This window comes from Oncorhynchus tshawytscha, linkage group LG28 (genome assembly GCF_018296145.1).
Source record: "Oncorhynchus tshawytscha isolate Ot180627B linkage group LG28, Otsh_v2.0, whole genome shotgun sequence".
Lineage (NCBI taxonomy): Eukaryota > Metazoa > Chordata > Actinopteri > Salmoniformes > Salmonidae > Oncorhynchus > Oncorhynchus tshawytscha.
Genome location: NC_056456.1, coordinates 41,168,568 through 41,183,258, shown reverse-complemented (window position 1 = coordinate 41,183,258; position 14,691 = coordinate 41,168,568). Strand labels below are relative to the sequence as shown.

General features: G+C 45.6%; 1 protein-coding gene across 1 annotated transcript in view; it reads right to left on the bottom strand.

Moving 5' to 3' along the window:
• Positions 1-14,691, bottom strand: part of LOC112238074 (FYVE and coiled-coil domain-containing protein 1) — a 35,587-nt gene that overhangs the window by 18,692 nt on the left and 2,204 nt on the right. Inside the window, 10 exon segments of the mRNA XM_042307876.1 lie at positions 1,496-1,770; positions 2,056-2,062; positions 3,928-4,031; positions 4,137-4,229; positions 4,599-5,075; positions 5,078-7,219; positions 7,352-7,696; positions 7,756-7,840; positions 13,065-13,208; positions 13,686-13,792. Coding sequence (XP_042163810.1) covers positions 1,496-1,770; positions 2,056-2,062; positions 3,928-4,031; positions 4,137-4,229; positions 4,599-5,075; positions 5,078-7,219; positions 7,352-7,696; positions 7,756-7,840; positions 13,065-13,208; positions 13,686-13,792 — 3,779 coding nt within the window.

Below are 14,691 nucleotides of genomic sequence, written 5' to 3'. Positions count from 1 at the left end.
AAAAGGCTAAGCTGTGTTTTGCACTTGTGAATTCATGAATATGAATATTTTTTGTAATATTATTTGACTGAGGTGCTATGCTATTCAGCGGTTGCTGATGACAATTATCCTGCTTAAGGGATGGGTAGCGTCAAGAAGTTTTAAAGTGCCTTCGGAAAGAATTCAGACCCCTTGACTTTCTCCACATTTTGTTACTTTACAGCCTTATTCTAAAATGGATTCAATAAAACCATTTCCAGAAATATCTTATTTATAAGACCTTTTGCTATGAGACTCGACACAGCTCAGGTGCATCCTGTTTCCATTGATCATCCTTGAGATGTTTCTACAACTTGATTGGATGGAGTCCAGCTGTGGTAAATTCAATTGATTGGACATGATTTGTAAAGGCACACACCTGTCTATATAAGGTCCCACAGATGACAGTACATGTCAGAACAAAATCCAAGCCATGAGGTCAACGGAATTGTCCGTAGAGCTCTGAGGCACAAATCCGAGACAGGATTGTGTCGAGGCACAGATCTGGAGTTCCCCAAGAACACAGTGCACATTCTCCATCATTCTTAAATGGCAGAAGTTTGGAACCACCAAGACTCTTCCTAGAGATGGCCGCCCGGCTAAACTGAGCAATCGGGGGAGAAGGGCCTTGGTCAGGGAGGTGACCAAGAACCTGATGGTAACTCTGACAAAGCTCCAGATTTCCTCTGTGGGGATGGGAGAACCTTTCAGAAGGACAACCATCTCTGCAGCACTCCACCAATCAGGCCTAAAAGGCACATGACAGCCCGCTTGGAGTTTTACAAAAGGCACCTAAAGAAACCAGATTCTCTGGTCTGATGAAACCAAGATTAAACTCTTTGGCCTGAATGTCAAGCATCATGTCTTGAGGAAACCTGGCACCATCCATACGGTGAAGCAAGGTGGTGGCAGCATCATGCTGTGGGGATGTTATTCAGCGGCAGGGACTGGGAGACTAGTCAGGATCGAGGCTAAGATGAACTGAGCAAAGTACAGAGGTCCTTGATGAAAACCTGCCCCAGAGCCTCAGGACCTTAGACTGGGGCGAAGGTTCACCTTCCAACAGGACAACAACCCTAAACACACAGCCAAGACAACGCGGGAGTGGCTTCGGGACAAGTCTCGGAATGTCCTTGAGTGGCCCAGCCAGAGCCCGGACTTGAACCTGATCAAACATCTCTGGAGAGACCTGAAAATAGCTGTGCAGCAACGCTCCCCACCCAACCTGACAGAGTTTGAGAGGATCTGCAGAGAAGAATGGGAGAAACACACACACACACAATAGAGGTATCTTCTTGAGGATGGGGCTCTACCACAGCCGGCTGTGTACTGGCTGTAGCAGTCTGGGCAGCAGCGCTCTCTGGCACACAAGCACACAGGGGGCGCCCACACACCAGTTACAAATCATTATTGATCGATAAATCGAGGTCAATTGATCAGCAAATCAACTGACTGATTTGTTGACCGATTTGATTACCTGATGAGTTCTATGAGTCTTTCCTCCAGATTGATTTTGGTGCGGTAGAGGTCATCCAGTTCAGCTGAGGTCCGGAGCTCATAGCTCTGTTTGTCCTGACAGGCTTTCCGTAGTCCCTCCCTCAGCTCCTCACAGGACCACTGAGACACAACCAGGCTCTCCACAGAGACATAGATATAATACATATGACAGAAAGGTAAAGACTCACGTGTGACCGACCGCCTTGATTCAGTCTTATGTAGCAAAATTTGAAATGGTGATTTAAATTTTTTTTTTTTTTTTTATTGGATAAAAGTAGAGACTCAGAGCTACAAAATTGGTATATCATACACCACATTTGAGGAAGCAATGGGAAAGTATTTCCGCTTTGAAAGTTGATCAACTTGTAACCGCATTTTTGAGAAAAATGGCCTTTGAATGTTTTGGTACCTAGTGGAGTGCCCTTCTTAGTCTACACTCATTCAGCATCGTTCCCACCCTCTTAAGCTTTAGCCCCACCCATCTCTTTAACGGTTTAGCCAAGATACGAGTCTGTCAAGCACCCAAGCTATCTGGCTAACATTGGGCCTAAGACACAAATTCTGACCATTTTTACTCGCCAGCAGAGCTGGCTGTTTTCATGTTACAGACGTTGGTGACTGTAACTGTGCTGCTGACAACAATTTTAATTACGACAGACACCGGCTATATTCAGAGTGTTCGTAAATTCATATTATTCGCTAACAGCAGTCAAGCACCCAAGCTAACTTGCTAGCTACTTCCAGACACAAATGAGAGAACAGCTAACTGAACATTACTCGCCGAGCTGGTTAGGCTGTTATGTTATCCAGAGTGTTGGTGACTGTAACTGTGCTGTCAGATTGTCCGTTGGGTAAATTTAGAGCGCACTCTGTTCGAGGAGTTGGGTATTCTGACCTCACAACGGCAGTCAAGCACCCAAGCTATCTGGCTAACATTGGGCTAGCTACTTCCAGACACAAATGAGAGAACACCCCACTCTGACCATTTTACTCGCCCTAGCAGAGCTGGTTAGGCTGTTTTCATGTTATCCAGAGCGTTGGTGACTGTAACTGTGCTGCTGACAACAATTTAATTACGCTTTTTTTGGCCGACGTTTACTGACACCGGCTATATTCAACGGGTGTTGAGTGTTCGTAAATTCATCAGTTATTCTGAGCTCTCTGGCACACTCGGACGAGAGTTGGCCAGAGATGGCCAGACAGACGGCCAGACAGACGGCCAGACAGAATTTATGAACGCTCCCGTTACTTGCATATTGGAGTCTTTTGTTAAGACATGTAGCTAGCTAGCCCTGCAGGTAGCTAACCAACCAGGTTCAATGTTAGCTAACTTTAACTTGAAATGAAGACGACTTTGTCAAAATTAGAAACGTGTATGTTAGGAATTTTATGAATAATGACTAAACAATATCTACATTTAAATAGAACTATAACTAATTAAACTCTACCCTGTTTTACGATATCTGATTAATAATGTTAGTTCTCCCTGTCCCTGTCAAATTCCCATGACCGTGTAATATCTGAAAATGTAGCTAGCTAGACTATCTTATCCATATACATCATGGTTGGGCGTTTCTCCCTGTCACAGATGCCAACCTTTCCCTTAGTTTGAAGATGTAATCCAGAGACAGGTGTTTCCTCCATCTCCTTAGCTATCATACTCTAATTCCACTGATTTCAAAACTCGGTCTTCCAGAAAGTGGAGAGCAACACTTATGCAATTCTATATTGTTTTTAAAGCTAACAGGATTACAATATATTTTTTTATTTATTTCAATGACTAAATAGCTTTATTTAACCAGGTTTTTAAAGCTGCGGCCAAGATAAAGCATAGCAGTGTGAGCAGACAACACAGAGTTACCATGGAATAAACAAATTAACATATAACACAGTGAAAACAAAGGGGAGTCATATACAATGCAATGTGTGAGCAAACAGAAGGTGCTATATGCTGGTGGTTAATAGTTAGAGGGTTCAAAATAAATTTTTAGGAAAAATAGGGTGAGGCGGGTTGCCAGCAGAAGAGATATGGTGAAGAAAAAAGTATGTAAAAAACTAAAAATATACGGTATATACAAGGGACAAAACAGAAGTGTGCTATATGGCAGACCAATCCGAACTCATCTCCCGGCATGTCCAGCCCATTAATTATCTCAGCCAATCATGGCTAGTGGGAAGGTTCCTGACTTTTTCCATGGCTAAACCAACTAGGCTCGTAATTGAACCATTTTACTCATATTTAAGGATATAACACCAGTTTGTTATTATTAAGCATGAAAGTTCACATGTTCCAGAAGGCATTTCTGACAAACATTTTGATTAAAATTTTAAAAAAAGATTACATTCAAATGGTTGTCGTGTCAACATTCACCTAGCTTCCTGAATCAGGTATATATTTAACAACAAAGTCACCTGGTGAGGTTGTGTTGCATCTCCTCCTCTCTCTGTTGCTTCTGTGATGTGGCGATCCAACTGGTGTTGTCCTCTAGAGGTTGATGGTAGTCCTGCTTCTCACTCTGCACAACAAAAACAACGTGTTCAGTTGTTAGAAGGTCTTGGAGGGTCGAGGTTAAGAAGGAGTGAGAAGATGAAAAAAATGTGTGTGTGTGTTTGTGCCTGACCTCCATCTCCTCCAGTTTGGTCTTCAGGTATAAATTATTCTCCTGTTCCACCTCTACTTCAGACCTCACAGTCTTCAGCTCTTCAGACAGAACCTGGGGTAGATAGACAACCTCTAACTAGAACACTGTGCATTAGATCACAAACAGTACCTGTACATGTAGTTCAGTACTGACCTGTGACTGTATGTAGCACTGTACTGACCTGTGACTGTATGTAGCACTGTACTGACCTGTGACTGTATGTAGCACTGTACTGACCTGTGACTGTATGTAGCACTGTACTGACCTGTAACTACTGTGGTTCAGTACTGACCTGTAGTTGTGTCTGGTGACTCAGTACTGATCTGTAACTGTGTCGGTGGTTCAGTACTGACCCGTGTCCGTGTCTGTTTCAGCACTGGTCTGTGCCGCCGTCTGTGGTTCAGTACTGGCCTGTAACTGTGTCTGTAGTTATGTACTGACCTGTAACTGTGTCTGGTGGTTTATGGTCTGGTTGCTGAGCTGATAGCGGAGCGCCTGGATCTCCTCCTGCTGTGCCTCCTTCTGAGCCCTGACCTTTCCTTGCTCTTCTTTCCCCAGCCTCCCCTTCTCCTCCCGCTCCTTCAGCAGCTGCTCCTGCAGGCCGAGGTTTTCCTGCTGCAGAGAGGTCATGCTGGTGTTCAGCTCCTCCTGAAACCTGTTGGACAGCGCCTCCCATCGCTCTCGCGCTTCCTCATTCTGGGCAGTGAGCCTGCACATGTGGACCCTGAGCTCTGCTGTCTCTCTGTTGGCGTGGTCCAGGGCCTCCCGGATGTCTCCATGCTCCAAGGCTAGACCCTCGTAGCGTGTCTTCAGGCTGTGGAGTTCCTCCCTGGCGGAGGCCAGCAGACTAGGCCTTGTGAAGCCTGAGCCTTGCGGCGCTGCTCCTGCCCCAGAGCCTCCTCCCTCTCCTGGGCCAGCAGCAGCTCCTCTACCTGCTGTCTGTAGAGCCCCTCCACCTGACTCCTTATCTGCAGCTCTGCTCCCAGCTGCAGCCGGGCTCTCAGCTCCACAACCTCCGTCTGCAGCCGTAGCACTTCCCTCTGGCTCCGCTGCAGCTGGGCCACCAACACAGCCGGGTGGAGGAGCTGCAGGGTCTGGGGACAGGGGGAGAGGTCCTGCGTCTGGGGCTCAGATTTAGAGGAAAGATGCTGGTTCTTCTCCATAGACAGTCCCTCTGCAGAACCAGCCTTATGTAGATTACTATGAGAACACTCTGCAGTCTCTTTCTCTGTCCCTAGCTTCTCCTTCTCTCCATCCATCTCTCCCTTCTCTCTCTCCTGCCCCGCCCCAGTCAGTCTGTCAGTGTTCTCCTCCTCCAATTGTCTGCTCTTTTCTCTACTCTCTGTCAGTTCTCTGTCCCTGGACCTCAGCTCCTTCCTCAACTCCTGAAGCTGCTTCTCCATCGCCTTCCACTCCTGCACCTCCCTCTCCTCCTGCACCTCCATCTTCTCCTTCCTGTCCTCTCCCTCCTTCTCCTCCTGCATCTCTCTCTTCTCCTGCACCTTCCTATCCTCTCCCTCCTTCTCCTCCTGCATCTCCCTCTTCTCCTGCACCTCCCTCTCCTCCTCCTGCAGAACCTGGGTCTGTTGTAGCGCTGCGTCCCTCTCCTCTCCCTCCTGCAGAACCTGGGTCTGTTGTAGCGCTGCGTCCCTCTCCTCTCCCTCCTGCAGAACCTGGGTCTGTTGTAGCATTGAGTCTCTCTCCTCTCCCTCCTGCAGAACCTGGGTCTGTTGTAGCGTTGAGTCTCTCTCCTCTCCCTCCTGCAGAACCTGGGTCTGTTGTAGCATTGAGTCCCTCTCCTCTCCCTCCTGCAGAACCTGGGTCTGTTGTAGCGCTGCGTCCCTCTCCTCACCCTCCTGCAGAACCTGGGTCTGTTGTAGCGTTGAGTCCCTCTCCTCTCCCTCCTGCAGAACCTGGGTCTGTTGTAGCGTTGAGTCCCTCTCCTCTCCCTCCTGCAGAACCTGGGTCTGTTGTAGCGTTGAGTCCCTCTCCTTCTCCTGCAGAACCTGGGTCTGTTGTAGCGTTGAGTCCCTCTCCTTCTCCTGCAGAACCTGGGTCTGTTGTAGCGTTGAGTCCCTCTCCTTCTCCTGCAGAACCTGGGTCTGTTGTAGCGTTGAGTCCCCCTCCTTCTCCTGCAGAACCTGGGTCTGTTGTAGCGTTGAGTCCCTCTCCTCTCCCTCCTGCAGAACCTGGGTCTGTTGTAGCGTTGAGTCCCTCTCCTCTCCCTCCTGCAGAACCTGGGTCTGTTGTAGCGTTGAGTCCCTCTCCTCTCCCTCCTGCAGAACCTGGGTCTGTTGTAGCGTCGAGTCCCTCTCCTCTCCCTCCTGCAGAACCTGGGTCTGTTGTAGCGTTGAGTCCCTCTCCTTCTCCTGCAGAACCTGGGTCTGTTGTAGCGTTGAGTCCCTCTCCTTCTCCTGCAGAACCTGGGTCTGTTGTAGCGTTGAGTCCCTCTCCTTCTCCTGCAGAACCTGGGTCTGTTGTAGCATTGAGTCCCTCTCCTTCTCCTGCAGAACCTGGGTCTGTTGTAGCGCTGCGTCCCTCTCCTCTCCCTCCTGCAGAACCTGGGTCTGTTGTAGCGTTGAGTCCCTCTCCTCTCCCTCCTGCAGAACCTGGGTCTGTTGTAGCGTTGAGTCCCTCTCCTTCTCCTGCAGAACCTGGGTCTGTTGTAGCGCTGCGTCCCTCTCCTCTCCCTCCTGCAGAACCTGGGTCTGTTGTAGCGTTGAGTCCCTCTCCTTCTCCTGCAGAACCTGGGTCTGTTGTAGCGTTGAGTCCCTCTCCTCTCCCTCCTGCAGAACCTGGGTCTGTTGTAGCGTTGAGTCCCTCTCCTCTCCCTCTTGCAGAACCTGGGTCTGTTGTAGCGTTGAGTCCCTCTCCTTCTCCTGCAGAACCTGGGTCTGTTGTAGCGTTGAGTCCCTCTCCTTCTCCTGCTGAACCTGGGTCTGTTGTAGCGTTGAGTCCCTCTCCTCTCCCTCCTGCACAACCTGGGTCTGTTGTAGCATTGAGTCCCTCTCCTTCTCCTGCAGAACCTGGGTCTGTTGTAGCGTTGAGTCCCTCTCCTTCTCCTGCACATCAATCAATATCAAAGTAACATTCACTTTTTACACTTTTCTTTAGTGACATGAAATACTAGGTTCCACACAGCAGAAATGTATTAATAATGGCCCATGTCCTAGTAGAAGACAAACGTTTGGTACCTGGCTGTCTAGTTTAGACAACAGATCCATGTTGCTGAGGTTGGCTGTCACAGCTTCCTGGTTGTGAGCCAATAGCTTCCCCTGCAGCTCTCTGACCTCGTTCCTCAGCCCCTCTGCCTCCTGGTCTAGCTCTCTGATTCGCTGTAGCAATTTAGCCTGTCTCGCCTCTGATTGGTGCAGCAGCTCCTTCTGTCTGCGCTCTGAATGGTCAACCAGGATGCGTAGGTCGTCTGCGGCAGTGCAGGGTGTGGAGACTCCAAGTAGCTCCTCCCCCAGCTCCCCTAACTCCTCCCCCGGGTCAGCCAGCAAACTGGAACCGTATTCTTGAGCTTTGAACTCCTGCAACTAGAGAGACCATCAGTCAGTCAGTAAAACAATCAATTGATTAATCAATCAGTACGTACCCCTGAGTAGCTGACCAGGCTGTTGACACTGGAACAGCGACTGGGAGGTTTCCAGAGGTGGGCGGAGTTAGACCCCAGAGTCCTCCTAGATTTACAGACACAACAGAGTGAACTATAGTCATTGTCATGTCTTTGGCTATGTCGGATTAAGTGATATGACATGCTATTCTATAAAATCCTTTCTCTGTAATTAATATTACCTGATCGAGCTAATCATGTAAATGTAATTAAATAGAAAGTCAGGGAACCACGAAAGAATGTTTATAGAGCTGTTATCTTCCGAACAAACTCTTACAGACCCAGTAATCTTTTACATCAATAGTAGTCAATATTAATCGTCACCTTATTTCAGTCTCATCTGAAGTCCTAGAATTCTTGGTTATCTTCACGAACCCTGGCTAACAAGTTGAATCAGCAATACAAAATTGGGTTTAATTATCTATTTACTAAATACCTAACTAATCACACAGAATTACATATACACAGAATGGATCATACATTGATTACAAATTATGTCATAAAGGAAAACGTCCCTAGTGGACGGAGCAGATATGACAGCTGGTTACACAAAGAAAAGGGGGTTGGGTTTGAGTGAAAGAGTGGGAAGACTGAGGAACAAAGGGAGAAGCCATGCTATCGTAAATACAGTATCTTATGCATTCTAAATTACTGCCCATTTGGAAAAGGAAAATGCAATAAATATTTACTCTGAGCTGCGCTTCGGGAGGTTGGTCATAGATGAACGTGTTGGCCAACAGAGATCTTCCTGTCCTCGGAAGAATGTCTCTGGTGGTAAACAGAATACGTTGTAGTATCTTCATTGTGAGTTAGACTGGATACTTTGTTTGTCCTTTCCTAGCCCACGTTTACAGCTGTTTTTGCTAACTCAACGGCTGGGATGTCTCACTTCTTTAGCGAATAAGACTTCAAAGTTCATACCATTCACTGTCCAAGCTCACGCTGAGGTTGGCTTAGTTCTGGAGTTGACATGTTAGTCATTTTAATGTGCGACTGTCGTCCTCACAACAGGAGGTTACTTTTTCGTCTAGGGCTTTATATAGTGATAGGAGAGAGGGCATGTTTCATAGTTTACAACCAATGTCTCTTCACATAGGCGAGCCACTGAGTGAGCAGAGCTTTACCCTTATGAAAACCCAATTCTCTCATTTGGAAGCTAAAATTCCATTTCACAAATAGTTTCATATTTAAAAATTTAAATTGCACAACAATTCCATGTGAATCTGATAACTATAATGTGTAGACTTTCCAGGATACAGCTTATGTCATCCTATCATTAATAAGAATGTCAGATGACAACAGAACTGACATCATATTAATTTAGTACAAACGCATATTTTCAACTGGTTGGATTACCGAAATATGGTTCCTTTCCCCCCAACCTTTGATGTTCCCCGACTCTCTATGTTTAACAAAGGCTCTTCAAGAGTCCTTCAGTAGAGTCAAGAGAGAGAGGGGAGAAAGTTATTTATGGGGGGTCATAAACCTTACCCACAGGCCAATGTCATGACATGTACAGTGGGGCAAAAAAGTATTTAGTCAGCCACCAATTGTGCAAGTTCTCCCACTTAAAAAGATGAGAGGCCTGTAATTTTCATCATAGGTACACTTCAACTATGACAGACAATTGAGAGAAAAAAATTCCCGAAAATCACATTGTAGGATTTTTAATGAATTTATTTGCAAATTATGGTGGAAAATAAGTATTTGGTCAATAACAACAAAAGTTTATCTCAATACTTTGTTATATACCCTTTGTTGGCAATGACAGAGGTCAAACGTTTTCTGTAAGTCTTCACAAGGTTTTCACACACTGTTGCTGGTATTTTGGCCTATTCCTCCTGCTGTTGCTGGGCAACACGGACTTTCAACTCCCTCCAAAGATTTTCTATGGGGTTGAGATCTGGAGACTGGCTAGGCCACTCCAGGACATTGAAATGCTTCTTACGAAGCCACTCCTTCGTTGCCCGGGCGGTGTGTTTGGGATCATTGTCATGCTGAAAGACCCAGCCACGTTTCATCTTCAATGCCCTTGCTGATGGAAGGAGGTTTTCACTCAAAATCTCACGATACATGGCCCCATTCATTCTTTAATTTACACGGATCCGTCGTCCTGGTCCCTTTGCAGAAAAACAGCCCCAAAGCATGATGTTTCCACCCCCATGCTTCACAGTAGGTATGGTGTTCTTTGGATGCAACTCAGCATTCTTTGTCCTCCAAACACGACGAGTTGAGTTTTTACCAAAAAGTTATATTTTGGTTTCATCTGACCATATGACATTCTCCCAATCTTCTTCTGGATCATCCAAGTGCTCTCTAGCAAACTTCAGACGGGCCTGGACATGTTCTGGCTTAAGCAGGGGGACATGTCTGGCACTGCAGGATTTGAGTCCCTGGCGGTGTAGTGTGTTACTGATGGTAGGCTTTGTTACTTTGGTCCCAGCTCTCTGCAGGTCATTCACTAGGTCCCCCCCGTGTGGTTCTGGGATTTTTGCTCACCGTTCTTGTGATCATTTTGACCCCACGGGGTGAGATCTTGCGTGGAGCCCCAGATCGAGGGAGATTATCAGTGGTCTTGTATGTCTTCCATTTCCTAATACTTGCTCCCCCAGTTGATTTCTTCAAACCAAGCTGCTTACCTATTGCAGATTCAGTCTTCCCAGCCTGCTGCAGGTCTACAATTTTGTTTCTGGTGTCCTTTGACAGCTCTTTGGTCTTGGCCATAGTGGAGTTTGGAGTGTGACTGTTTGAGGTTGTGGACAGGTGTCTTTTATACTGATAACAAGTTCAAACAGGTGCTATTAATACAGGTAACGAGTGGAGGACAGAGGAGCCTCTTAAAGAAGAAGTTACAGGTCTGTGAGAGCCAGAAATCTTGTTTGTAGGTGACCAAATTCCAACAATTTGCAAATACATTCACTAAAAATCCTACAATGTGATTTTCGGGATTTTTTTTCCTCAAGTGTACCTATGATGAAAATTACAGGCCTCTCTCATCTTTTTAAGTGGGAGAACTTGCACAATTGGTGGCTGACTAAATACTTTATTGCCCCACTGTACCCCAACCAGAAGCCATGGATTACAGGCAACATTTGCACTGAGCTAAAGGGTAGAGCTGCCGCTTTCAAGGTGCGGGACTCTAACCTGGAAGCTTACAAGAAATCCCGCTATGCCCTGCGACGAACCATCAAACAGGCAAAGCGTCAATACAGGGCTAAGATTGAATCATACTACACCGGCTCCGACGCTCGTCGGATGTGGCAGGGCCTGCAAAACTATTACAGACTACAAAGGGAAGCCGCGAGCTACCCAGTGACAGGAGCCTACCAGACAAGCTAAATCACTTCTATGCTTGCTTCGAGGCAAGTAACACTGAGGCATGCATGAGACCATCAGCTGTTCCGGACGACTGTGGGATGACGCACTCCGTAGCCGACGTGAGTAAGACGTTTAAACAGGTGATTTAAGTGATTTAGCTCACAGGATGCGGGGCCAGACGGACTACCAGGACTTATTTTTTATTTTACCTTTATTTAACTAGGCAAGTCAGATAAGAACAAATTCTTATTTTCAATGACGGCCTAGGAACAATGGGTTAACTGCCTGTTCAGGGGCAGAACGACAGATTTGTACCTTGTCAGCTCGGGGGTTTGAACTTGCAACCTTCCGGTTACTAGTCCAACGCTCTAACCATTAGGCTACCCTGCTCCGGGGATGTGCTGACCAACTGGCAGGTGTCTTCACTGACATTTTCAACATGTCCCTGAATGAGTCTGTAATACCAACATGCTTCAAGCAGACCACTGTAGTCCCTGTGCCCAAGAACACAAAGGCAACCTGCCTAAATGACTACAGACCCTTAGCACTCAAAATCTGTTTCATTTGGTGACATCATGAGGGACAGGAAACAGACATAACTCTATCTCTTAAGGGGTACATTTACCAGCAGTTTACATCTAAATGTGAAACGAATGTGATTAAACATGAAACTATCTGTGAAAAGATGTGATATTAAGTTTCTAAATGATAGTATGAATTTTCATATAAAGATTAACTAGTCAGTGGCCACACCCCCGTTAGCCCAGACATCACATTACGCGTCAAAGAACCACCCTTTTTTCCAGAGTATAAAACCCACTTCTTACAAAATCTACATTAAGTCAGAACGCCGGGACAGAGTGCCCACGTTGGAATGACTACAATTCTATTGACCATTAGACCATACAGCTGTAGTTTTGGCAACACAGCTGGAAATGGTTAAACTCTGAGACTGTCGATCACTACAGAATAAGATCAAATCTTAGATCTATAATTACTAGTCCGCAGCTAGAAATTACATAAGTCTAGAATGAGAATACAGACAACCACCGACGCATCTATTCTATGAGAACATTTCTGAATGGAACTCTGAAGTACCCATTCTAACCACCTACAACCACGAAAGACATTGTGACTTCTGGGAAAGTTAGACCAGAGAGACTCTGATGAACTCTACAGGACGATCAAGTGTTTTCAACAGAGAGACAACAACGACATACAGGCGTAAATATGTACACTGTAATTTCTTTCAGAATGAGCGTCCGTTCATGTGCAAAGTATTAGCATGTCAATGAGTACAATTATCCACTGTGTTAATCCATTTTGTCTTTCCCGCTCTTTCCCCACCCGTTTCCTTTGTCTACCAATCCGTCATATCGACTTTATCCACACACTTTTTCGTTGTATCATTTAGTAACCCAAATATCTACCATTTGTTATGTAATTCTGTGTGATTATTTAGTTGGTTAGTAAATAAATAATTAAGCCAATTTGTATTGCTGATTCATGATTTAGGCTAGGGTTCGTGCAGATATTCAAGGGTTTGCAACGTTCAGTAATGAGAACTGATGAGGTAATAATAACAATGAGACTAAACGATCAGCTATTAAAATATCTGAAGAGTTTCATTCGGAAAATTATAAACTCTGTAAATCTCAACATTCTCCGTGGTGACCCGACTTCCTAGTTAATTAATGTTCACATGAATAGTTTAATCACAGAACTGACTTGATATAAATAAGTCTTCACATTTAATGGTCGTCGCGACACGACACCTGTAAGTAAGCATTTCACGGTAAGGTCTCCCTACACCTGTTTTATTCGGCACATATGACAAATACAATGTGATTGGATTAGATGTTTTGAGGTACCTTTATATGGTACCATTCTATGGAAACCAGGAAGTGATCACCAGGAGATACCGTGGGGTGATTACTGACCACTCCTATTAATGGTAAACAAAAGCGTATTACCTGGCGAATGTGGGCCAATCAGCATCGAGGTCGTGACCTCTGGATGCCACGTCAAACTGGACCTTGTTGAGAACGTACAGGTGACTGATGATGTCACTGCTGAGGTGAGACTTCAGGAAGGGACTGCGAGCAAAGTACCACTCACTGGAACGGACACACGCACACACACACACGCTATTAGAAAAGAGACTGACAAAAGGGATGACATTTGGCTTTGGTGGGATATGAGACAGGAAGACAGACTACAGTGACATTAAGGAAGTAAAACTGAACAGAGGAAGGGAAACATCACAGTTATAAAATACTTTATATACAATAATAAACTGGGTGGTTCGAGCCCTGAATGCTGATTGGCTGACAGCCATGGTATATCAGACCGTATACCACGGGTATTACTGCTCTAATTACGTTGGTAACCAGTTTATAATAGCCACGGCTAAGGGCTTTATGCAGGTACTCCGCGTAGCGTCGAGCAGAGAACAGCCCTTAGCTGTGGTATATTGGACATATACTGCTTCAATACACTGTACTGGGTCTCCTTTTTATCCAGCTGGGCAAGGAAGCCAGATGTGTGTGTCCGTGCGGTGTGTGTGTGTGTGTCCGTGCGGTATGTGTGTGTACCTGGTAACCTTGTGGTTGAGTAGACACTGTTGTAGGGTATCAGCCAGACGCTGATGGACCAGAGAATAGCGGAGAAACGCTCTACCTTTACCCAGGGATGTCTTTAACTGTAACACAACAGAAGACAGGATGGATTCATGACAGAGTTCAAGTTCAAAGCTTATAGGAATTGACATCAAACTGTCTCAGAAGTGGAAGGTCCTACAATGGCTGTATATACGCATCCTGCCACCAGGCAGCCAGAATAGTCCAGTCATTTTTTAAACTGTTTTATTTCACCTTTTATTTAACCAGGTAGGCCAGTTGAGAACAAGTTCTCATTTACAACTGCGACCTGGCCAAGATAAAGCAAAGCAGTGTGACACAAACAACAACAGAGTTACACATGGAATACACAATCAATAATACAGTAGAAAAAGTCTATATACAGTGTGTGGAAATGAGGTGAGATAAGGGAGTTAAGGCGATACATAGGCCATGGTGGCGAAGTAATTACAATATAGCAATTAAACACTGGAATGGTAGATGTGCAGAAGATTAATGTGCAAGTAGAGATACTGGGGAGCAAAGGAGAAAAATAAATACAGTATGGGGACGAGGTAGGTAAATAGATGGGCTGTTTACAGATGGGCTATGTACAGGTGCAGTGATCTGTGAGCTGCTCTGACATGCCTCTAACCTGGTCACAACATTGCCACAACCTTAAGATAACCTGGTCTCAAACTTAACCTGGACACAACATTGCCACAACCTTAACATAACCTGGTCACAACCTTAACATACCTTGGTCACAACCTTAACATACCTTGGTCACAACCTTAACATACCCTGGTCACAACCTTAACATTACCTGGTCACAACCTTAACATTACCTGGTCACAACATTACCTGGTCACAACCTTAACATACCCTGGTCACAACATTAACATTTCCAAGTCCAAATGTTAACATGTTCACAAGTTGAATAACCTATTCACTTCACAACATTAACCAAACTATGCACTAC